Below are 25,940 nucleotides of genomic sequence, written 5' to 3'. Positions count from 1 at the left end.
ATTTTCCACCCGTTGGACCCGTTCTCTTAAAACTTCAATTGTACAATTGGGACCGAATATACCAAGTCCTTCATGTACTCCAACAAGAAGTCGCACGGAAATTCTCTGGGCTCGAAGAGCACTCCCGCACACTTCACCATACGTCAACGCAACATCGATGTATTCAATATTCGAAAATAAACGCGCCATTTTCATAAAATTTCAGCTTAAATCACAGAATCGAAACGTAAACACCTGCATTTTGCCGTGGTACAAAACTAACTAAAAATGTACCTCTTGTCTCTACTTCGGCCGCGGAGCAAAAAACTTTATTCTAAAAACACAATGTTTTGCGCTGACTACAAAAACTATTATTTGAAGGTCATTGGATCAAATAACTAAAAAATAGACAGCTCGTCTAGGGGGGAGAGGGGGTAAAATACTGAAATGAAAATTATATTTCGAAAAAATGGTACATAACAATTTTGTTGTTCTTGACGAGATCTATGTTTGGTTAAAATTAATGTACTTATTTCTGGGACACGTTGTATAAGGAAGCTGCTGCTTAGACTGTGGATAAAAATTTGCAATTAATTAACTGATTAGGAGTGTATAACTAATTGTCGATCAATTAATTACCGCGTGGGTAGTGTTAATTAAAGTTTTGTCGTTATATAATCTAATAAATGAAATTCTAAAGATGTAAATCTTTCAAGTCAGGGAATTTTGAATTTTATCGTGGTATAATTAATTTTTTTGATCATTCGGAATATTTAAATGTGCTTTCTTTTATACCCACCGGAATAATTTCAACGTGAAACGTTTATTAGAAATTTATAATTATAATGCACGCGCCATTTTTAAGTAATTATAGCAAAAATCTGACAGCTTTGGGTCACGTTTTATCATAATTATCTGCATTCTTAGCACAGCCTTGCCCCTCGCTTCCAATAGGAAGTTAATGACATCCGATTTTAATTTATCTCCTGATTATGGATTACTTTCTATCACTTCAGCGTTACGATTACGTATTTATTACTTCACTTTCTCCCATACAAAACTTTTTATGTGTCATTAAACTGAAACCAATATAAATAAATTTCCTAACTTGTCATTAAACTGATAATTGATCTAGAAATTAAAACTCCGAATTTTTCCAACTTTTTAATTAACAACACCTCGCTGAAATTACATCATTATATTATTTTATCACAATTCAATTTGTACGATAATACAAAATTATATTAGACTAGGTAATACATATATCTTACAATAACTGGAAATGGCAGCTTTCAGCCGACGGATTTGGGCTTCGAATTGTGCACTTGGGCGTGAAACCCTGACTTCCAGTCGGCGAAGTACTTCACCGTCCGCACATTCCCGTCCTCCTCCAACAGGGAGTACTCCCCGTTGACGACGTCGCCCTTGCGCTCCTCCCTGTGTCGCTTCACGTCTCCCGTCTTGTGGTCTTGCACCGAATACTCGTATTGGTAATGCACGTTGTGGTCTTTCTTGTGGTGCAACTCTTCCGACTTTTCGATCTCGTAATCGTGGCCTTGACTCGAGTGATCTTCGTGCGACGCTGGGTGCTCCTGCTTGAACACTTGATGACTCACTCCTGAGCCGTGGTGATGGATCGAGTGCTTTTGTTCCGAGCTGTGATGGTTTGCCTGCTGATAGACGGTCGCACTTCCCGACCCCGCGTGGTGTTTGTCGCCGGAAACGTCACCTTGGTGGTGATAGCCTTGGCCCGGACCTCCACCCAGGTGGCTCGCTGCGGAGCCCTGCGACAAATGCTGGTACTGCTGCTGGTAGTGCTGGCCCAGGTTCAGATGCGGAGGGTAGATCTGGCCGTGCTCCTGCAGCGGCAAATTCCCTATGTGCGCCTGAAAAGAGTAACAAACGTGAGCCTTGGTCGCGCCAAGGGGACATTTTAACCTTTTCCGGGCAGCTAGGTGTGAAATGAGAGTGATGATGATGAGATGATGATTTGAGGCAATCTGGTGTACATACCGGGACGTATATTACCGAACCGTGGCCTGGGCTCTTGGCGAACGTGGCTTCCGTGTAGGGGTAGCTGGAGATTTCGCAGAAGCAGGTTCCGGTCAAGAGTGTTAACACACCAGCGCATAAAAATGGGGTTATCTGAAAATTGGCATTTTTGCGGGGTTGGATAGGGTGGAGGCAACTTACCAGCGTCAGACTTGCCATGGCGCCGGTCCCGACCCAATCACCTCACTGATATTCGTACAAGATGCCGTTCTGCTTTTATACCGATTGAATTGCTTCATATTTTGATTCAAAAATGCTCGATCAACTAGTTTTTAATCATCGTCAGTCACTGCCGTGCCTACAGTCATGTATCTGGTCGACTTCAACCTGTGTATCTGCACTTGGGAGAAAGGTGTAATGATAAGAGAGCATAGACTTCAACACATAAGACTAATTGCTGCAGTAAATCCAAGCTTATTTTGTTCAAAATTACATCAAATTTGACCGAATGTTACATTTTTTCGATTAATTTCGTATTTTTACATAGTGACAGCCGACTGGAATTTATGAATAATTCATTATTTTTCACTTTTCTTCTCGTTTGGGCCACGATTTATCGCATTTATCCCAATTTCAAGTCGAAGAAATTAACGCAATCGCAACGAAATCTTGAGTAAAATACTAATTAACTGTCGGCATCGAAAAACACTCAGAACAGTCGAAATTTAACGACATCGGGAACATGTGGAAGCGAGGGTATAAATCCCTACTGTATAATGTACTCTGCTATGTAATTGCTCTTACACAAGTTGCAATTATTACTACCTGTACATTTATTGACTAGACCAGTACCAATATTTATTTATGACCAATAAATTATCGTACATTAGAAATTGGAGTAATAGCAATTAGGTGACGACTCATAATTGCTACTGTTTTTATTATTACCCGAGAAAATTATTAATAGAAGGAAATATATCACTTTAGAACATTTCCAATAAGGAATTTGAAGAATTTAAGAATGATTGACTGCTTGATCATAAAAAAAATTTACGGCAAAGTGAAATTTCAATTAAATTAATATATTACAGCAATTTGCTTTAGGATAGTACATAAAAAATTAAGAGAGTAGGTGTACATTTTTTTCGCACATCAAGTGCCAAGAAATCTTTGAAATCAATAAAAATCACACGGTTTTTACCGCTTCTGCTGTTGTCGTCCTTTAACGGAAAAACAAACTAGAATGATAGTCCGTTGCATAATTATATTAACCGTTATAGTTTTCTTTTTTTTGTGTTCCGGTGGGATCCGGAAATGCAAAAACATAATATAGGTAAGTATAGTCTGGTGATATTTGTGACCAATTAAAATTTGATTTATACAAAAGATTTAATCTGACTTCGTGGTTTAACGAAATAAAAACACATAATTGATTACTGCTCCATATATTAACGTAATTTGAGATGTGAAAACCTAGTTGTTGTTCGTTATTTTGGTGACAATTTGCGTCCTGTTCGTTTTTCGTTAGTTTTTATTTTCATCCCTTTTCCTATGTCGACAGGTGAATAATCGTGCCAAGAAAGTGAGGACCATATTCTTGTAACAAATGTGTATAATTATTTTTGCACGTGTATGATTTCTCGTTCGAATCAGATTTATGACAATTTCATCGGAAGTTAAAGTTAAGGAGATACACGATGTACCGATTAATTTAAAAATTAGAATTTTTAGGAAAGTAGCCGAGTTAAGTGAATTTTTTTCACTTTATGTACGCTGACTCCAGTGCAATGTCAATTTAAGAAAAATGTAATCGCCGATTTTATTACAGGGTTTGTTAATTAACCGTTTAATTTCTACTCTGGTCGTGAACCGCTACTTACATAAGCAGTTGAAATGCGATTATTTTTATGTGAATCTGAAGATTATATTTTTTTGCAAAACATTAATGAATAAATTAATACAAAGTAAGCTGATAGTGTTGGCACTAATAAGCCGACTTATGCTTCGCTAATGAAATCATCATCCATGTCCTACGCGACATCTAAATAATGGCATAAAAACGTAAAATGCAGATTACAAGTCTTTGCTGCGTTGATGTTATTTTTAACCAGATAAAACTATGCTTGACGTTACAGTTTCTCATATTTATACCGAGAAATATGTATTATACTACATACTTACATACACTTTTCCGGGAGATAATACATTATTATGTTTTACCTCATGCTGAAAAAATGAAAAAAATTATGCCACAAAATTTAGATTTGTATAGGTATTTAAAGTTTATTGATTGGTCACATATAATCTTAAAGGTCTTAATGGCATCAACTTTTTTGCGAAGAAAGTGGGTTATTTCTATTTTGAAAGTTCCGATAAGGCGGATGTAAACGGATTTCTGTATTATGATGTTCATTAAAAGAAAACTAGTTTTTGATTCTCCATTTAATGAGATAATCAATTGGTTCATCAAAAAAGTTATCACGTTTATAATTAACAAAAACATTTTGCGCAGGTTGCTTCCAAAAACTTTTTATACTTAATTATTCGTTTCAAAAGTTATTGACGTAAAATAGACATATAATTGTGCTAAAATTGAGTAAAATCTGAAGAATTTTAACTTCAGGTTAAATATTCTGGTTGTACATTATAAAATATAAATTATAAAAAAAAATATAAAATTTTCATCAGTGCTAATGATTGTTGTTGTTAGATATATGTGTGGATTTAAGACAGTATTACATACAGAGTGCCCAGAACTGTCGGATCACATTTAAAGGGCATATCTATTCTTTAGTCGTAATAGAGGTGAAAAACGTTAAGAAAAATATTCAGGGTGCAATAACATCTTAGTTATGAATTTTTCAAATTGAGCAATAGTGTTCGAGCAGTTTTCATCAGAAAACTGAGTTCTTTTCTTCAGTTACTAAGTAACGTGTAATACGATAAATAATAAAAATTACTAATAGAATTATGTTGCTAAGCAATTTAAAGTGTTCGTTGAATTTACGACCTGAAATTGAACAGCGATCTTCTATTGGTCAAGTTTAATTCTTAATTACAAAAAAACTACTACACTGTGACCATTTTTTAACGCTATTGCTTTCATTTATCACCAAGGAAAACGAACACTAAGTTTGATCCGTGAGTTCTTTTCACATAAACTTGTCTCTTGTATTCCAACCAGTGGCGGCGCAATTAAGGAGCATAAAAGTTTTAAGTGGCAAAAGGAATTACATTTTATATTTTTAAAGGTCACTTTGCCTAATAGTGAAAGTATTTTTTAAACGGCCAATTAAAACAAAAAAGTACATATCGACAACTTAAGAGCAAGAATTAAAGATGAAATTGGGTAAATTGGACCAAAGCTCATTGGTGGTTCTAGTGTTCTTAACAAATGTAAGTACCGTTCGGCTATCTGTCAAAAAAGTTGCTGAGCTTGGAGCTCATTTTAAAGCTGTAATTTTTGATTTATACTAAAATTTACTGATATCCTTTTTTTAGTTTATGGCCAATAAATATGTAATCATTTTGAAATACAAACTGTGCCACGATTTTTGCCAGAAATCAACGACGTAAATTTAAGGAACTTTACTTTCTTACTTCGCACTCGTATTGTAGGTACAGTGGCCGGCAAAAAAAGTTAGCCATCATTTAAATGTCAGTGTCATTAAAGCATTAATTACACATTTGGATTTTGATGTGACAGAAAAGTGATGGCTAGTTTTTATTGCCGGCCATTGTACATACATATATTTGTCCAAAAATAAAACAAACATTTATTGGTATAATATCTATAACATAAAGTAGATGCATTGTTAAACAATTGCGGAGATCTTGTTCATTTCAGCGGCAATGCTATGTCACTAATCATGATCGATCTGCTTGATTGTAAGAAAACATGATGTGTTAAGATTTAGAAAAGTATTATAATGAAAAAATTAAATTAATTTAACAAGAGATGTTAATTAAAAAAAGAATTTGGGTTCGTGTGGGATTCGAACCTACGACCTCCGCTCAGAGTTCAAATTCAGTGCGGTGCTCTAACCACCTGAGCTAACGAACCAATAAAAATTCGTTATACACAATAACGATGTGAACAATTTCGATTTTGTCGAATTATTTCCAGACTTTTCTAGACTGTATGTTTCAATTAGGTATTATCTAGCAACCTGTCGGATTTTTTAGTAATACCTAAAGACGAGATTCTGGGATTGATGAAATTGAAAGTTTGAGCTACAGGAAAGTTTATTTTAATCAACTTGGAGACTTGGAGTCTTTCTTGCTATTGGCATCGGCACACGCCTGTTTTATGAGGAGGCAATACTAGGACATTCTGTATTGTTTTCCTCCACCACCCGGCGGCACGGCAATTTTGCTGGAGTACATCAAGTAATAGTGCAGTGCTAATCAACATAATTACCGACGTCTTGCCTCCACATTTTGACTTTGTTGAGTTTTTATATTATGTTCTGTGTCAATGTTAAGCAACTTCCTCAAGATATGACATGAGTGTAATAATATACCTATTTCCCGTAAGAAAGTTTCAGACTATGGGAAAATTGTAAAAATGTGTCAATTTTATTCTGATAATTCCCATTTTTTTTGCAACTAACTGTACGTTTACTTTGCTCTTATGCAACCAGAACGACAGTCCAAGTGAAAGTGTTGTTGCAGCTTCTTACGTTATTGTGGATCGCTTCGTCGCTTCGTAGAAATTAAACTTTCAGGATCATATACTGTTACATTGTTCGGAAAATGTACACATTTTCATAAATACAAAATTTGCAAAAATGAAACTTCATGTCTAAAATATTTTTTACACTTATATTTTTTCGTTACAGTAATAAATAATTAAAACAGAAAACTTTTGAAATTGTAGTTGCTTTGTGTCATTGTTATGAGATGGCTTCCCTTACAGTTTGTTTTCGCGAACGTCACTGTAGACACGTCTTTCTCCGCACATGTCAAGGCCACTTACGTCACATTCTTCTGTCAACCTAGTGGTCAAACCTCAAACGATGAATGTAATGATGTTAGTGCAGAATTTAAACGAAGGAATAGTGTAGATTAGATATAGTTTCTCACTCCACTGTATCTTATCAAATTGTGTAACAGTGTGCAACATAATTTTATATATTTGCGTAGATTTCGCCTGTCATTCTTATTTAAAAATTGGTTTTACAAGTGTATTTACCCATTTATCATCAAGTTATTAAAAAACCAAAAAGTTTAGTGCACAAAACAAATTATTTTCGTTGAAGCATACTTCAAGTGTCCGAATTTTAAATAAATCGAAAAGTGACAGTTTACAAAAAGTGAAATAATCAAAAATGGGTTTGTTAACTGAAGGTAGTCCCTTATCTTGGGAAGAAACGAAAAATTTGTCGGAACACGTTCGTCAACACGGGATTGTTCAGTTTATAAATCTGTATAAGCGTCTTCGTGATCGTCAGGGTGACATATTAAAATGGGGTGACGAGGTGGAGTACATCATTGTAAAATTTAATGATGAACGTAAAGTGGCCAGAGTTAGTCTAAGAGCACAGGAAATTCTTGCTGAGCTAAATAAAAAAGAACTTGAGAATCCTGAAGGTGTAAAGTCATTGTGGAGGCCTGAATATGGGGCATACATGATTGAAGGGACCCCTGGAAAGCCATACGGGGGTTTACTGGCCCATTTCAATATTGTAGAAGCCAACATGAAACATAGGAGAGAAGAAGCGACACAACTACTAAAGAGTGACGAGTGTTTGATGACTTTGACTAGCTTTCCAAGGTAAATGATCTTATTGGTAAATGAACAATATGATGCTATTGACTGAGAAAACATGTTGTGCGATTATTTTTTGCAATATCATTATATAATAGGCAGTTCTCACTATCTCATGATAAGGTTTTAAAAATAATCACCCTAAAATCGGCATGTTGAATACTGCCGTTTTATTTTCTTAAGGTGTAAGCTTTTATCGTTAATGAATATTATATTATTCAGCACAAAATATTCAAATCAATAACCCACGGGGTTGCAACATATAAATTATTGATTCCTATACAACAATCACAAAGTGTTGCTATAAAACAAACCAAGTACGAATTGTTTTTAACTGACAAATTTGCTTTTTCATATTAATAGAAGCAATTCGCTCTTACTAAATAATCACACTAGTTGAAATTTAATGGCGTACCTATTAATAAAATTGTTTTACAAAATTATCAAACACTAAAAATTGATTTAAACTTTCTTAAATCAGAAATTATTGGACACCCCATTGCAGTTAACACGACTAATAACAAAAGCCCAGAAGAATGAAAATTACTTTAATTTTTTTATATCATAATTCTCATTCAATGTTATCATGAAGTCATAATCGTGAATAAGCAAATATTAAAATGTGTAACACAAAATAGCTGATGATGTAACCAATTAAACGTGTTAATTCTGTTGCAGCAATTTTTAAAATTAATTTTAAACATAATTCTACATTTGTGAAATTTGATTTTTTTAACAACAAACATTTCAATTTTAGTCAACAGCTAATGCATAATTAAATTATTTAAATTGAAGTGGAACCGCTTTAGTTGCGATTACCAAGATACTGGTTATGTAATATTTCAGCGAATTCATTCAGTTGCCGTTATTTTAAATGCTAGCTTTTGATGTTTTAAAATTAGGTACGTTTTAAATTTTATCCGCGTGAAGATATCACTAATGGAATTTAATTTTAATTGTAAAAAAAATATATCATTTAACCTTTCTTTAATAAAGATTGCAAATGGCGCATTATTTATTCATTGATGAATATCCGAGCATCAATTTAACAACATTAACATAATGAATGTATCGGGTGTTTTTTTAAATTTCACCTCATAGTAGCCGTTGAAGAGTCGATTGTGAAAGCAGGTTACGGATCACGGATCAGCTGTTTAAATCTTAAGTTTTACATGTGTGGTGCGTTCACAATCGACTCTTCAACGCCTACTACGAGGTGAAATTAAAAAAAAACACCCGATATAACCTTACAATTTTTATAATTAAGTATTTTACGTGGAAAGTAGGTAGCTATATAATATTTTAGTTTTCTACAAATTGGCAACACCTTTCATGATGTTCAAATAAAAAAATAAAAAAAATCATATTTTTTAAATTTAACTTGTTTTATTTTGTGATTAATTGTAATGAATAATTTGATATTTAATGTATAATTGTTTTAGTGAAATACCTAGATCAATCAGATATGGAACGCTAAATACAATCAATGCCAGTAAAATTTCCAAAAAGAGTTGTATCGTCGATTAATTATTATTTTGAGTATTGGGATATTGGGATCAGTATTTGCTAATTATATATATTGTAAGTTGTGGAATAAAAAACCACGAATCTGTGTAAATTTTTGTTATTTAATTTTTACTTATTTATCATTAACCCTCATGGCAAATTCCTTTGGAACTGATAGTAAATATGACGGACAATTCTATAATTTACCGATTTATCTGTAGACACACACAAGTGTTTTTTTGGTTTGAAATGTAAGTTTATCTCCAAAATCATTTTGAACGACATGACATCCACTATTAAATAGATAATTAGCGTCATATCAATTATCATTAACAAAACAATTATTGTTTTACCTTGAAATTATTGAAAATGTAGCTACATAGTCAAGGAGTCAGGTAGCAGATATCGATATCCAGTGAATCGACATTAAAAGCGTTAGCATCACGTGAAAACGTAATTATTGGAAATGTACAGACGCATTTGCTGCGCATTTTTAACGAAAACTACAAAAAATTCCTCGCCGCGCTTTTAGGTCAACGATTTTTATCAGCGCTTTCTTTACCTCAATTCAAAATAAATATATGGTAAACACAAAACAAAAGTGAGTAATGCAATAATCACAAATTTCTGCCAATCTCAGATCATTAATTTGCAATTAACTGTTAATTATTTGAAATGATAAAATTATTGCATCAGCCAGACATTTTTTATCACTCGTAAATTGTCACTAATGTTTCTTATTGCTCATAAATATTTTTATATTTTTTCTTCGTTGCCGTAATGGTTGGTCGAACTGCCCTGGAAGGGCTGTTAGAAGTTGCCATATGTCAAAGAAATGAAATGAAAAACAAATCAAAGTCAAGCTCAAGGTTGTAGTCGCATTGCAAAAACAATTACTGGTTCATTCAGTTTTTTAGAAGAAATGGAGACTTCGAAGCGGTAACCGAAAACAAAAAATATGATAAAATATGTATTTTAAAGTTGCGTGTCATCTTTAAAGAAAATTGAAAACTTTTTTTTCATTTTGAAAGGGAAGAGAAAACTTAAACTGGTATTTGCTAGTTGCTAGTTATACGCGTTTAGAGAATAGACGGCAAATTACCCACGACGGGATTGGAGAAATAACAGTGGTAAATAATTCAAAATAGAACAGCCGAGATCCGCCTAGCAAGTTACAGCTATCAATTTGTCATTAGTGTCGAGTTTGCTAATTTGCCGTTTTGCGTAGGTTGGGCACAGAAAACTTCACTGATCCCCCATCTAAGCCCACGCCGAACGAGGGTGCAACTCGTTCGCTTTTTTTCCCCGACGAAGCAATTTTCCCCGGACATCCTCGCTTCAGAACGCTATCACGTAACATTCGACAAAGACGTGGCGAAAAAGTCGCCATCAATCTACCAAGTATGCAAGAAAAATTTGTCTGTTAATTTCTGATACTTAAGATATTCAATTCTTCAGTTTATCGGGATCGAAATACAAAAATTCCCGTCGATGACTCTTACAAGCACTCACCGGCCGCATTACCTGACCACGTTTACATGGACGCTATGGGTTTCGGAATGGGGTGCTGTTGTTTACAATTGACATTCCAAGCTTGTAACATAATGGAAGCTCGTACCTTGTATGACCAATTGACCCCTCTTTGTCCGATAATGGTAAATACTGATAAAACAGTGGAAATCTTGAAGTACTGAATTTCGTTGTTTTGCAGTTGGCATTAACTGCAGCCTCTCCTCTTCACCGAGGCTTCGTAACAGACGTTGATTGCCGATGGAACGTTATTTCTTGTTCGGTGGATTGTCGCACAAAGGAAGAGCGCGGTTTGGAACCTCTTCAAAACGACAAGTTTGTGATAAAGAAGTCTAGATATGACTCTATAGATTCATATTTGTCTCCCCAAGGGGACAAATTTAATGATGTGCCCTTGGTATATGATCCCAAAGTTTACCAGCAATTGATTGACAACGACATAGACCACTTGTTGGCTCAACACATTGCACATTTATTCATAAGGGACTCTGTATCATTATTTTCAGAAAAAGTTCATCAAAATGACGAAGAAGATACTGACCACTTCGAGGTAATTGTTGCAACTGAAGGGAATTATTCATTTCTTATTTTTTTTTTACAATTCAAGAATATACAATCAACCAACTGGCAAACCATGCGATTCAAACCCCCACCACCAAATTCAACCATTGGGTGGAGGGTAGAATTCAGACCATGTGAAGTCCAAATAACCGACTTCGAGAACGCAGCCATCGTTTGTTTTGTAGTATTGTTAACACGGGTGATTTTGTCATATAATTTGGACTTTCTAATTCCGATCAGCAGAGTAATTCGTTCCGTATTTTTTAAACGATTCTCTATTGTTTCGTTGATTTTAAGGTCGACGAAAATATGCAGAACGCACAACAGAGAGACGCTTGTAAAGAACAAAAATTCTGGTTTAGAAAAGAAATTACAACTCACATCAGCCCGCCGGAGGCCAACGAGTGTTGCAAGATAGGCACGACAAATTGTGAGCCCCAGAATTGTGAAGTTTATACGTGTATGACGGTTAATGAGATCGTAAACGGAAAGGTATTTTGTTAAAAATATATTTGGTATGGATTGAGAAAGAACGTGTTATTACAGGAGGGCGAATTTCCAGGTCTGATTCCCTTGATCAATACTTACCTGAGTGGAATGGATGTGGATGCAGACACGCATTGTACGATCCAGCAGTACTTGAAATTTATACAGCGTCGCGCGTCGGGAGAAATTCTCACCACAGCTTCGTGGCTGAGAAAATTTGTTACCGAACATCCCGCCTACAAGTAAAGTTATATAATGATTTGGCGGTGTTGTAATTTTGAATTGATCTTTTTTGTAGGTTCGATTCGCAAGTAACGGAGGAGATCAACTACGATTTGCTGAAAACTATCAGTGCCATTCAGGGGGGAGAATTGGCATGTCCGGAACTACTGGGTTATTCGACCATGTCAAAAACAAAAGAAAATATACCTTCAGCGTTGTCGAAAAATTGTTAGTGAAAAGATTATATTTGTAAATGATTCGTACTTAACAGCTTTGATCACATTATATTTTTTTAAATGTTAACTTTTGCAATTTTTTTTATTCTGTGGATGTACCTATCGAGTACATTTTAAAAACAAAATAAACTGTAGTGTTTGTAACTGTTGTCAGTATTTAAAAGAAAAGAGCATTTAGAATTTTTAGAGATATTTATATGATAAAATTATTTGTTGTCAAGTTTTTAAATAAAATTATTTTATTTATTTCTTTATGAAATCATAACCAACAAACCAGTACTTGTATTGTCCCACTTTATTTAAAAAGATCCAAGATGTAAAATCTAACAGAACGATTAAGAAAATTTATAAACTATAAATTAACATAATTTGAACATTTTTCACAATATAATATCTAGTATAGCGATAAGGGACTACTAAAGTACATCCTTATAGTCTGATTCTAAGTTTATTGCACAAGTGCAGCCAGGGCAATAAATACTCGAGGGATGTGAAGGGACTTTATATCTATAAGAAATAAATACATACTATTTGTGCTTGACCTAATGATAAAAGAAATTTGTACAAAAAGTAAAACGGCACATTTTTTTGGGCACAACATGGATGCATGAATGAATGAATTCAATTTAAGTAGATGCAATGATATTAACGTCGTGTTGTATTTTTCGAATGTACTTTTAATTTTTTTGCTCGTGTTTATACATATTGCTACGTTGACATAATTACCTGAACGTAACAATTCCACTAAAAAAAGATCTAAAACCCCTTTGTTAAAAGTAGAGTCACGTTATCTTTTGAGACACTAAAAACGTTCACACAAAGATCGTGCAAAAAAGAAATTTATTTATTAAGACGTAATAAACCTCATATCATAACATTCACATGTGGTAATGACGTACTTTACTGTACTAGTGCGGTATATATTTTCTAATTCGATCAGTTATTTTCGCATGGTGCCAGAAATGTTGTTTATATTTATTTCTTATGATAATTGACAGTACTAAAATGTACGATAAGTATCGGAGCTTTGCATTAGAATCCTTACATCGCAAATAACTATTACGTAGCTTTTTTTTTACTTTTGAGATGTAGAAGTAAAAGGAAGTAATGGAATGTTGAATTGATGGTTTGATTTTAAAAACATATTTGTTTCATCATTTATTTGACAGTCTGGCTGTACACAGATGCAAACAAAACGTACTTCAGTGAGGTTTAGTCAAAGAGACCAAAGCCCATATCATCATCCTCGGACTCAGATTCTTCTTTCTTTTCTTCCTTTGCTGCGGCGGCTGGAGCAGCAGCAACAGGTGCTGCTGCAGCGGGGGCGGCGGTAGCCGCAAATTTGCTTGGATCCTGCAAACGGAAAGATTTTAAAAAAATCGGTCATCAAATTCAAATGGATCAAATACCTTGATGTATTCCTTGATAGTGGCCGCTTCTTTGAACTCTACTTCAGTAACAGCCGCAATAGCCAAAAGATTCTTGAAGCCATTGGCAATACTGTGAGGAGCAGAAGCGATAGTTGGATAACCCACTGCCAAACAAACTGCAGCTACATTGGCAACTCCTGCCAAGAATTTCTCCCTGAGATCTTCAGGTTTGATGTCCAAAATGGCAGGAGCAAAAATGGTGCCAGAATCATAAACTTGTTCAACAACCAAACCATAAGAAAATGGAGAAATGTTAAGCATGTTCAATAAAGTAGCTTCAGAAGCTCCAACTTTGTCGCCAGGTTTCAAAATATGAACGTCATTGATGATTTCAATAGTACCCTTTGAGATCTTAGTTGGGATAGAAAGGGCTTGGAAGAAAGAAGTTTTTTCTGGACCTAATCCAGTATTTTGAGCTGGAATTACGACGGGCAACGGAGCGATGGCGCCAGCACGCGCAGGTGCTCTTACTTTGTTCTCAAGAAGCTTGTCTCGTACTTCTACGAGATCGCCACGTGTGAAAACAAAACCCACATTTCCTTTAATACGAGGCAGCAGTTTTTCAAGAGCTGGGTTGCGCTCGCAGTGACCTTTGATAGCTTTACGCATCATGGTATTCTTACCCATGAGCACAACAGCAGTACCTCTTAAGGAAATACGGATTTGCTGCATCTGTTTGGAGCCGACATTGTCTGCGCCCACGATGAAACATTTTGGAAAATCTTCCAGAAGTTGCTAGAACAATAACTGCGATTAGAATTTCAAATTTTGGGCATATTTAATTTAGAAATGCTAAGTTAAGGTCAGATAAATGTTTCCACACTGTGCCGCCGCATGCTAGTGGGTTCTGCTATTTCTAGCTCTAACATGGCTTGGAGGCCCTTTAGAGACGAAAAATATTCATCATGTTCATGTAATACATGTATTCATGTTCTTTATGAATAAATAAAAACATAAAAATCAATACTTACAACTAATTTGGTGAAATAGTTGGATTTCCAAGTTGCCTTGTCCTCCCTACCCATCGTGAAAGTGTGTAGGGACTCGTTATGAATTTAAGAACTGAAAATACAAAGATTTCATAAAACATCATCGAGTGTTAAGTAAAAACAAATTAAGAGACATATGGTTGCGGTAAAAAATGTATTATCATAACCTCAAAGTTACGATGCTCATTTTACCTTCACTATCTTAACTATAAATAAAAACTAACAACACTTTTTGACTTGTGTGTAATTATAAAGGTATTACAAAATACATTTACTTTATTTCATTGATGGATTATTTAAATAATAAAAAAATCTACTCCAAACACATCTTACCTCGGCAAAAACAACAGGCGCAATGGACGAATAACGAAAACGAAAGTTGTTTCCTTTCCGTCGCCTTTGAGTCACGATCACTTGAGGGCGCTAACATCGTTCAGTTTAAAAACAAGCGCCAATCTCCCGACAGCGACGATTTACTTCATTTCATTTTATTCCATTTGTGTTAATTTTTGACGACAGCAATTGAAAGTAATAGTGCACCCACCCGGACTAATATACGAATGCATGTCACAATACATTTGAATTATTTACTTGTTGTCTTTCATACGTTTGAATACATCGGTTTTTATGAGAAGTGTAAAGTAAAGTAAATAGTGTGAAGATTTTATTGGCTATCACGTACCTACGCAGAACGAAAATTCGATTTGATGTATATCTTGTAAATGCTTGATGGTGAGAGATTTCTTTATTAGATTTATTTTCTTTTGAAAATTAATTGTGATGGAAAAGAGAAAACGAAAACGCTGAAAACGTTTACTGAGCCCGTAATAATTTAAATAAGCTGTTTAAATATTATTTCTTTGTTTTTTGCAGAAACAAAGCGAATCCACATCAAAGGTAAGATCATTTTAATTAATTTTGCAGTTTTATCTAGTCTATTTGAAGCTTCGCTTTGCATCGCTGGGTAAAATTTCGAAGTTCATAAATTATTAACGACAAATTTATCTCTGGTGTCGAAAGTGCTTCAACTTGGCTGTTTAATGGCTCTATAAAGTATGTAATATTTGGTAAAAAATATATAATATGTATATAGGTACCTAACTGTATAACATTAGTAGGTGTAATATAGCTCGGAAAAAAAACTTTCAATATAAAAAATATAAAATAATTTGTTAAAATGTAATAAACTTGTTACCATTTGATTTCTTAAAGCCACATTTATTGAATGGGTATTTTTTATCAAATAATATTATAGCCTTTATGTTGTTTCCAATTTCTACACATTTGTTACAGATACGAAAAGAGTTTCCAAACAAGCAACGTAAAACATTTAATTTCTTTATTACTTTTCAAATGACAAATGATGCTCCATATACCGGGTGTTGTGGAAGTCCACGTAATAAATTTAACCATTAATAGGACTCATTAAAATAAAATAAAAATTGTTTATAATTTTTTCCGCAAATTCTTCCAGAGTTAAAATTAAATATGAATTGAACCCTACAATTCATACTCGCTCATGTGTTTTTACGTATCCATCGATAACGTTGCGCGAAAAAAGAATTACAGCAACCCGATATACATCAGACAATCACAATTCATCGGTTTGATGTCTTTAAATATTTCTCTTGGAGTTATTTTATATTGTCCTTAGGTCTTCGAATGTATTCTTCGTCCCGTGAATACTTTTCATTACACATTATCTTTGAAAGTAGTTATTTGACACGCACATACAATTTGAAGTTTTTTCGTTGCATGCATTCAGTGCATTGCAACCCCTTGCATTTACTACATTCGCCTTGAACCCTTTGTGCTCGACCGTGCTATTGTTTGTTATTTTATTCGACATCTCTTGCGACACAAATGTAGTTGTCGTCGTGGTCATTGCTTCTGCTGCAACGTTTTCATCATCTTTAAAAACAAAGTATCTTTAATAATTTTCCAGCAGTCTTGACATCCCGTCTGGTTGTGTCATCTAAGTTTACTCCTCACTTCTTAAGCTTCAGCTAGTTTAGAAACTTTTTTAGCGTTTGTGGATAAATTATTACATTAATTTTTACGGACACCATGTTAAGCTTTAGTGTAATCGTAACCAAGAACCACGAAAAAGTCTGCTGGTTTGTAAATTTATTACCTTAATTAAAATCATGACATTAATCCATTAGTTACTATTCGCAGTAAGCTTTATTATGTATGATATTAAAACGTAAAATTAAAATTTTAAAACAAATTTTGCATATTTTCATTAATTTTATTTAGGTCGTTGATTTTATTCGTGAAATAATCCCGCTGTTAACTGCGTATGTTGTTGCCCTAATCCACATTGTCATAAAAGATTTATTATTTTCATCATTTATATCAGTCATATCGTTCAATGACACTAGCTAATAAAAATCAAAATATACCGGGACATTTTTTTTAACATTGAACATAGCCCATACTTATTCCCTATGTTCAGTTTTAAAAAACACAGCACAGGTCAATGCATGTATGTAATTACGTAACCAAGGTAATGAAAATAAGTACTTGACAGTTTAATAAATTGGTCAAGTTGTTTGAAGAAGAAATACACATAATGCAGGTATTCTATGCCAATCAGAGCATTAGAAATGTGCGTGACATTTCCAATGCAACACATGTTGGACCAATTCCATCAACCGGAACAATTTTTAACATTATTTCAAAATCTCTGGTGTTCGGTTAGTTGGTTGCATAGCAACTCACAATGCATTGACCTGTGTTTTTTAAAATTGAACATAGGGAATAAGTATGGACTATGTTCAGAGTTAAAAAAATGTCCCGGTATAGATATTACTAACGATGAATAAGAAAAATGTTGTAAAGATCATCAGTGGAACAGATAGCGGTTTCTGTAAAGTATTCATTTTTGAATCTGGTATTAGTGGTAAAAACTAAGAAGATGTCATTTCCATTTGTTAGATATGCTGAGATATTTTTAAACGAATAAGAAAAATTATAAAAACCATGAACTGTGTCAGGCTCTAAATTCAACGAACATTTCTTACCATGAAATCAGATTTTGTCAATATTGGATAATACAAGATATTTTACGGAGGCTGATACCAACTGTAAACTCAGCACGAGTAAAAATACTTTTTGGAGACACAAGAATGTATTTTGTTTAAAAACAGTTTCTATATGGTAATAGTAAATTTAGAAATTCACCCAGTTTGCACTTTGCAGTTTGCCCCTGGGTGAATGACTTTCGATCGGAATTGATCGGATACAATTCATCCTAAAACTAAATTCTTTTCAACATTTTTCCGTAGGTTTGTCGTTTATAGTGTGCTCCTATGTTTATCATATATTTTAATGAAACAACTAAAACATTATCTTCAGCCTTTCTGAGAGAAAATCTCTTATAATATGTCTAAAATATATCTATCACTTCTTTGGCAAAAAAAAAGTGTTTGAAACATCTTTCATCTTTTCATTTAACAAATTTATTACAATTAGATTTTCGTACGATCCCTTGGCAAATACTTTTTTATGAAGAATGTAATATTTTAACATCATTTGTCTGCAAGTAGGATGACGCTGACAAGTCTCTTTTACAAAAATTTAACGTACACCGTGTCATAATTTAGCTGAGTGTGCCCCCGGAAGAATTGCAAGAAATCAAGTTCTCTTATTAACAACAAGCGACCTAATTTGCACTGAAAAACTGATTAAGTAACTTCTTTGAAGTTATTTTTTCGTTGTGCAACATGTAGAATTAAAAGCTATTCAACATTTCATTTTAAATCACCGTGCAACTTAATTATCGCTTCACGACAGGTCAGTTCAGTTTGATTTATTTCGTTTCATTAGATACTTGTCGGTATAAAAATTTTGTGAAAAATTCATAATTAGATTATTTAAATTGCTTGTCAGCAGAGCTTTGGCGAGAAGATCAAACCTGAAACATTAATTGTGGAAAATAAATTGGTTATAATTTTTAGATAAAAGCAATTTACTTCAATTATGTAAATTCGGTCTTGTTCGTAGAGTAACAAATTTTGACAGTAATTTTATTTACAGTTTCTTGTGTAAGAGCTTTATCGCTAGCTTTAAGGTGTGGGATTTGGTTTCAATTAGGTAAAGAGGAGGCATATTAAACTAAGATTAAATGGGTTTAATTTTATTTAGCTCATTCATGGCAAAATGCAAATTAAAAACAAAAATGTGGTTCCTCCAATATTGCCGTCGAGGTCAAATTACAATTTAATTTGCACATTTCGAAATTTAATAACGACGAAATATGTGTCACCTTTTATGCATCCCCCAGATTGATAAATATTGGATGATCATAAAGATAACAACATTTTTTTTTTGCCTACGGAACAGATGTAAACCGATCGTAATACTTTCCACCAAATAAAAATTTATCATGTCGTAGATAAAGCGGGATACTTTACATCGAAATTTTCTGGAATAATGCTGGATTTATGCTGGCTTTTGTGTGCGAATAGACTGCGGAGGCTGTGCTCTTGATTATGTAAAACATATTCGTAACAAATCCCAACTATCTCTCGCCTTTATAGAAACTACTAAATTCAGATTGTTACGGTACAATACTAGTGATGAATGCAAATGTCGTTGAGAGTAAGCCTCACCCATTTTAGTATACCAGTGTAGTTCGTCACCTAATGTGATCCAATAACTCTCGATTATAATTTGCTATGTCCCTTTCTCTTTGATTGGAGACGCCTCTGGGAATAATCTTGTTTCAAACGTGAAACGCAGCAAATGGAAGAAATAACGCTGCAACATGTTCTGTATTACTGGTTTGAGAATATAAAGGCTTCGTGCTCGTTAATTCGAGGCAAGCTGCTGAAGGAATATCGCGGCAGGAACTTCTTAAGTCGTCCTAATCTACTTAATAACTTTGGTGCATATTATTAAAATTATGAGGTGTTGTGATCCGATAAAGAGGAAAAATGCAAAGTGATAGGACTATAGGTGGATCGTAAATATAAACAACAACTTTACCTTATCAAGTATCAGAAGTTCAAATAACCAACAAATTAAAGAAAGTGCTAAACACCATTTTCTAACAATTGAGTGGAACAAGGAATCATTAGTTTAACGACGACAATGTTCGCTCAATTCTGCGATCTTTGGATTTAAAATTTATTACTTCTTGGTATACATAGGTAGGTATGAGTATTTCAGTTGAACATAACATCTTTGCCATAAATTTAATGCTTCTCTTCTATGGCAAAAATAATTTATGGTGTTACTTAGATTGCGTTTGAAAAGGTTAAATTCATCTTTCTAAAGCTTTCTAACTAAAAAGAATAAAATATAGTATGAAATGTCCAGTTTGCAACTGCAGTTAAATTTTAAATAGTTAAGCTGATAGTTTGGACTAATAAAAATTTCTGTTGCGTTTTTTTGCTGTGTGTGGGTGTTGTTTTAAGAATTACTCCAATTACGATGTTGTAAAGATAAATTAAGAACCAATTTACTTAAATTGAAAGTTTCTTCCGTTCTCCCTCCGCTCCCTTCATCCATTTTAATGAACCAAGTGTTTATATCTAAATTTGCCATGTGTTTAATGTTTTCTGAGTGGGTTAATCTATTTTGCTTTCGTTTATTCGGTGTTGCTAAAGCATCAAATCATTGTAAGTAATATTAAGTTAAATGTAATTTTTTGGCAGTAACCCGTTTCAGTTTTCTTTAACAATCAGAAAAAATTGTCGAAAAGTAGTATCGTTGTGTCTTGGTTCTACAACTACAGTTCAACCACTTATTATTTTTATTATTCAGAAATTTTTTATTTAACTCATTATTTAACTTATGTTGAGATTGAATTAAAAATTTGGTAATAAAAATATCATTTGTAAAATGAGGTTATGATTAATTATTATACTTTTCGCAGTTTTCGACTTTTCGATGCTACTTCGCCACATCTCCAGCCTCCAGCATACATTTTGAAAGGGCTTCTTGTCGTAGCTTAAGAACTTCTTTCAAGTAATAAAAGCAAACGCCTTAAAGAACAAAATTTGAGATTTATTTTTCTTAAATTTCCCCAACAAATTAAGAATTAATATACCTACTGGCCTGGTTAGTAAGTTTATCACTAGTGCCAACCTAATGGCCCTTTGTCAATTCAGGTCTATAATGGATAAGTTTTAACTAATGTTATACATATCCAGGGAGATTTTACAACTTTTTATGTATCTTCCATCGGCTGTTCGTTTAAATTTATCCTCAAAGTTGGCGTTGAAGGGTCGATTGTGAACGCACCACAGATTACAGATCAGCTGCTTAAATCTAACCTCACTTTTTGCGTTGTTTGTGTTTTTACTCTGCGGACGGACGAGTGGTGCGTTCACAATCGATTCTTCAACGCCAACTTTGAGGCTATATTTAAACTTTAAATTTAAATTTTAAATAAAACACTCGACGTAATAAAATGTGTGTTAAGTAGATTTGTGGAAAGTTAACGTTATTAAATTTTAACGTTAATATATCATAGTAAAAAATTAAATGATGAAATGTTTCTATAATAAAAAGATCTTTATACATATCTTTCTTACATAAATTAGTAATTACTACATGCAATCAGTATAAATTTCAGCTTATGATTATGGTGGAGGCGCCGGGATAAAAGTTTCGCAACTTTAACATCACTCACTTATGTGAGTATATTTTTAAAATACATAGTCATCTTTCAATTTGAATAATTTTTATATATGCATTTAGGTGTACTTTCTTACATAAATTTCCATTTAGGAATTTTAAGCATACCAACAATATGTTAATTATACAATTTGGAAATTAATTGTATAATTATTTATTGTATTTATTTAAATTAAGACGTTGTTTTAAATTGAAAATTACCAGGCCTTTGTGTAAAGTTATTGTCGTATTACGAAAGAGGACCTCTAAAGAAAAGGCGCAGACTGAAATGTTTTTTGATAAAACATCCAGCGATTCTCCTAATATCTCTTGTCTTATTATTTAACACCACTTCAAAACACAAGATCCTAAAGATATTTTATAAGATGAATTTTGAATGCGTTTATTTCATTCAATAGCAATTAAAAATCTTTTGACAATAACGGCAAACTCACGGCTTTCTATAGAACGTAATCGCCAGAATATTTTAATAACAAATTTGGACTTAGCACACTCTGAGTTGGCGTTACGGTTAAATGAAATTTGCATTAATTGAAAGCTCCAATGATTGTACCTCCACTTATATGCGACTTTTAATCAAATTATATAAATCGTAACCAGGCAAAGGGAACGTTATTTAATTTTGGTTTCACCTGGATAGAAGCGTCGTTGTAACTTAAATTTATTCAAATGTCTCCAGTTATCATCAATGTTAACGCTTCTTCTGCCAGCTCAATCTAATTTAACAACCGTCGTAGTGGAGGTAAGAGTTCTGGTTGGAATATTTTTTCCCAGACGAACGAAAATTGTTGTTTCATTAAAGCGTCTTATCCTGTTTTCTGTCTTTAAACTATACGTCTGTTTTTGTCGTAAATAATTTCACCGCTAACGTTTAGATTACACTGTAAGATATATTCCCTTATCCTGATGACGTATTTTGTTCGAATAAGTGAGCGAATTTGAAGAGACAAGCAAAAATGACCATCACGAGAGTAATGTCCGACAAACTCAGGTTTATTGGCTATCGATGCCAGTTTAATTTCATAGTTTCAAACTAGACTGAAATCGCAAAGATGCATCAGCGGTGTATCTTGTATGCTGTGAAATTGCACCAAATACATCTTTGTAAGCGGAATCGATTTTCAAATGAGTTTATAACGAATGTTTAACACCGAATTGAATGCGCTGCTGATACTGTTAACAGAACAGTCGTGTATGACAATTGGAAAAATCTCGTTCGACTGAATCCACACTAACTGTAATGTATCTGCAGCTCGATAATATGACGACGGTACGTTCAAATTCAAATTTCTAAAATTTAGCTGAAATATCTGAATTTAGGAGAACCCATGTGTTTATTTACCTTTGATTATATTGCCTGGGACATATGTGCGCTGCAGGATATGAGTAGATATCTAGTTTATGAAAAAACTTTCAAAGAAATGAACTGGCGTGTAAATATTTTTCATCATGTGCGATGTATTGCTAAAATATTTGCCAAGTATTTTCTACAAGGAGACTGAAAGCAGAAATAGATACAGGTACACCTTTACGTAATTCAATATGAAATGTTTCAGGTAATTGAAATAATGCACTGAAAAGAGCAAAAGGACAAAGTAATCGTTTAAACATTGTCCAGTGCAATAAAATGAGAGCTTTTATCAAATACTGCCAACGTGTCATATTTTTACTTGTTGAGAGAGCGTTAATGCGACCACAATGTGACGTATTTCTATCGATTTAAATAATTGCATTGTATAGCGATATGTAGTTGCACAACAGAAATGGACTTCCATTTTTGCAAAGCACCTGTGTGGAAAATTTTAGATTTGCGTAATACTATGCAATATTCGGAAAGAGCAGTCACGTTTAACTATCTAATCTTCAGGAACAATGTTTTTGTTTGTTGTAGCATTATTACTACACCGACTCTACTTATCTATATGCTATTCAGGTTCACTATCGTTTATATGATTTTAAAAGCCGGAGGTAATCCATAAATAAATAACGTAGTCAGAGTCAGCTTTAGATTTTTTGTGGTCCCCAGCAAAATGGAGAGACGAAAAATTGAATTAAATGAGTGGGACCTCCCAGGTGGTTCTAAGATTATTCTTAGTTCCTTTTTCCATTTGTTAATTAGACAGAAACATAAATGCTGCATATTAATGTTACACTATTCAACGAGCGTGTAACGATGGCTATTACCCACGAGGATGAAGTAATTAGCAGAGTAGGTAATCGCCATTACATGCGAGTAGAATGCGACACGTTTTCTGTGATGTACAAATTTCACCATTTTCACTTCATCAGAGTTTATTTATTACTTATTTTTAATAATTAAAAAAACGAACACGGACTCGCGACATTTTTAAATTATTATGATACATAAATATTGCGCTGTATCATAGCAACTTTATAATCTACACGATCATTTGCAAGTGTAATTTTGCGATTAGTCACAACTCGTGGAGTAATGAGTCATTATTCAGAGCCAACGGTAATAAATAGCATTACTTAATTTAGAGAATTTTTGCATGTAGTGTTTTGAAAATTAAATTGAAGAATTTGTGCCAATATAATTTTTTGTATTTAATTATTTAATAACAGATTTACACAGTTCAGTGTGTATACTGGTGTAAATTCAGAATACAAAATGTTTATGGCAGAAAATTCTCATAGAAATTATTATCTTGGGGGAAATTAAACACTGTCATGAGTGATCTCAGAATCAAGAAAAATGTACTTTTTCAGACTATCCTAAGAATGTACCACCTTAAACATGCACTGCTCTACCGCTGCCTAGAGCCGGCACTGAACATAGCGCCACATTATAACAATAAATGGTGTAATTAAATTATTATGATTTATCTAAAATTAATACGAAGATAAATTTTTACAAGCCAAACAAGGGTTTGGTTATTGACTTTATAAATAAGTAGATTTTTTTCAAATGAGTTTTAAATAATTGTCGCCACTTAATTATTTATAGTTTTATATTATTATATTTAAAACGAATTTTTATTTATAAGCCTTAATAATCCAAATATGTATTAAAAATGTACGCCTGACGGCAACGGAGAGTATTTATTTTTTTAATTTTATATTTAGTGACACAAGACTTGTATTCGATTAGATTTGTATAATGTAAATTATTCAAAATATTGAAATGTTTTCCATTTTCATACATTAATATAATTTTGTTAATTTTATTCATATTTATATTTTTCTTATGGCAAAAGTAGTGTGCTTTATTTTAACAAATCATATTGCTCTCGTCGGATGTGAGGTTTTATATAGCGAATTTGTCAAACTTTAGTCATCAGAAAGATTAAAATTTACATGTGAAAATTATTATAGTTCATAAAAATGCGTAGGCACGACGCTTCTTAAAGTTGTAGGACATAAATAATGAACATTAGCTCTCGATGATAAATATACATATTTTAAACAATATCTTCGGTAGTAACATTATTTGATATTGATATTCTGTAGAGCCACAATGTCAATAATTGCTGACGACGCTGATTTACTACGAACTTTCCATAGTGTTTTCTTAATGTTGCTTCTCTTGTTTAAAGTAAATATTTTCTTAGCCGTTACTAATAATAAATACAAAATTTGGTACGTTTATATCATACTTTTTCATTGTATTTTTTTACTGTAAGTGTATTAGTTACGAAAAAGTGGAACGTTATACAATAACTATGTACAATTTATTTTTAAGCTGTCTTATCCATAAATTTGACATATTTTGTTTTAAAAGATGCTCATTAAATATGAAAAATTGCCCAAATTTTAAATATGTATAATTTATTATAATGTTTAAAGATTTATAAAAATTAACTGAATATACTTTCAAACAAACAAATGGATTTTAATATGTTTAACCTGATTAAACTTAATTAAGCTCAAGTGCTCTTATATTTATTGTTAGACCAACTTATCGACTGTCTAAATGCTCCGGCACAACTTTCCTTCTTTTTAAAATTAAAACTTTTATTCAAATATAAATCCTACTAAAAATTTAAAGGGTACCCAATTAACTAATTAATGATTAATTTAAAATTTTAATTGGTTATTGAAACACATTTCGTTCGTTAAGTAGTACATGTTTTTGCTGAATTATGAGAAAATATTCGCAAATTATATTTTTGTATTAAAACTCAATCCAACGCTTTATTTTACATTCTTCCTCGACATATAAATTCTTTATAACGTCTCAAAAGGGCAGTTCTAAATTAGCCAAGTGACCTCAGGTGATGCGGCACATATCAGGAACACGACTTCCACGAATTTAGGGGAAGCGTGACATTGATGTCATTCCGGGGTTGCTTCTAACAACGCAAATCCTTGTGTAACATGTCACGGAAAGTCTAATAATCCTGCAGATTTCTTGGGAGACCTCTTGAAAAATTATCAAAGTTATTTTCACGCTGGTGAAGATGCATGACAGGTAGAAGAAAAATGGTGTGAAAGCTGTGACCTTACCAAAATTTTTAAGAAAATGTACATTGCGTTTAATAACGCAAATTATTATAAAATCCAGAAGGCGGATGAAGAATAACGGCAACAAATTTCCTGTTTGTACGTGACATACACATACTCGTATAAT

The 25,940-nt window shown here is 33.2% G+C and overlaps 3 protein-coding genes and 1 long non-coding RNA gene across 5 annotated transcripts; 2 read left to right on the top strand and 2 right to left on the bottom strand.

The window, feature by feature from the left end:
• Window positions 1-1,140: 1,140 nt before the first annotated feature.
• Window positions 1,141-2,357, bottom strand: LOC138131690 (cation channel sperm-associated protein 1-like). 2 transcript variants are annotated; one of them, XM_069048859.1, is made up of 3 exons: window positions 2,173-2,357; window positions 1,918-2,124; window positions 1,141-1,865 (listed from the first exon to the last, which is right to left on the bottom strand). In XM_069048859.1, the coding sequence occupies exons 1-3, from the start codon at window positions 2,188-2,190 to the stop codon at window positions 1,272-1,274; spliced, it is 819 nt and encodes a 272-aa protein (XP_068904960.1). In that variant the 5' UTR covers window positions 2,191-2,357; the 3' UTR covers window positions 1,141-1,271. The 2 variants fall into 2 exon arrangements, with proteins under 2 accessions (XP_068904960.1, XP_068904961.1); XM_069048860.1 differs by having other exon boundaries at window positions 1,993-2,124; window positions 2,173-2,354.
• A 4,589-nt stretch (window positions 2,358-6,946) lies between these two features.
• Gclc (glutamate--cysteine ligase) lies at window positions 6,947-12,528 on the top strand. Its single transcript, XM_069048826.1, has 8 exons — window positions 6,947-7,747; window positions 10,476-10,648; window positions 10,706-10,902; window positions 10,959-11,327; window positions 11,385-11,582; window positions 11,636-11,830; window positions 11,885-12,066; window positions 12,123-12,528. Exons 1-8 carry the CDS (start codon window positions 7,302-7,304, stop codon window positions 12,277-12,279), a joined length of 1,917 nt encoding a protein of 638 aa, XP_068904927.1. The 5' UTR covers window positions 6,947-7,301; the 3' UTR covers window positions 12,280-12,528.
• An 899-nt stretch (window positions 12,529-13,427) lies between these two features.
• Window positions 13,428-15,178, bottom strand: RpLP0 (ribosomal protein LP0). The gene is made up of 4 exons (XM_069048856.1): window positions 15,035-15,178; window positions 14,684-14,774; window positions 13,692-14,447; window positions 13,428-13,635 (listed from the first exon to the last, which is right to left on the bottom strand). The coding sequence occupies exons 2-4, from the start codon at window positions 14,735-14,737 to the stop codon at window positions 13,495-13,497; spliced, it is 951 nt and encodes a 316-aa protein (XP_068904957.1). The 5' UTR covers window positions 14,738-14,774; window positions 15,035-15,178; the 3' UTR covers window positions 13,428-13,494.
• A 94-nt stretch (window positions 15,179-15,272) lies between these two features.
• LOC138131702 (uncharacterized) lies at window positions 15,273-16,872 on the top strand. Its single transcript, XR_011159873.1, has 3 exons — window positions 15,273-15,433; window positions 15,575-15,598; window positions 15,995-16,872. It is a non-coding gene; the product is annotated as an uncharacterized lncRNA (long non-coding RNA).
• The last annotated feature ends 9,068 nt before the right edge of the window (window positions 16,873-25,940 follow it).

Source organism: Tenebrio molitor, chromosome 5, assembly GCF_963966145.1.
Source record: "Tenebrio molitor chromosome 5, icTenMoli1.1, whole genome shotgun sequence".
Lineage (NCBI taxonomy): Eukaryota > Metazoa > Arthropoda > Insecta > Coleoptera > Tenebrionidae > Tenebrio > Tenebrio molitor.
This window is presented reverse-complemented; position numbering and strand designations above follow the sequence as displayed.

Bases quoted from the DNA above. Each gene is read 5' to 3' on its own strand.
- LOC138131690 (XM_069048859.1), bottom strand. The intron at 1,866-1,917 runs GTTAAAATGTCC...TACTCTTTTCAG, and splicing joins CACCTAGCTGCCCGGAAAAG to GCGCACATAGGGAATTTGCC.
- RpLP0 (XM_069048856.1), bottom strand. From the start codon at position 14,737: ATGGGTAGGGAGGACAAGGCAACTTGGAAATCCAACTATTTCACCAAA. The intron at 14,448-14,683 runs GTAAGTATTGAT...TTATTGTTCTAG, and splicing joins ACTATTTCACCAAATTAGTT to CAACTTCTGGAAGATTTTCC. The intron at 13,636-13,691 runs GTATTTGATCCA...TTCCGTTTGCAG, and splicing joins CTATCAAGGAATACATCAAG to GATCCAAGCAAATTTGCGGC.
- Gclc (XM_069048826.1), top strand. From the start codon at position 7,302: ATGGGTTTGTTAACTGAAGGTAGTCCCTTATCTTGGGAAGAAACGAAA. The intron at 7,748-10,475 runs GTAAATGATCTT...CGTTTTGCGTAG, and splicing joins ACTTTGACTAGCTTTCCAAG to GTTGGGCACAGAAAACTTCA. The intron at 10,903-10,958 runs GTAAATACTGAT...GTTGTTTTGCAG, and splicing joins CCCCTCTTTGTCCGATAATG to TTGGCATTAACTGCAGCCTC.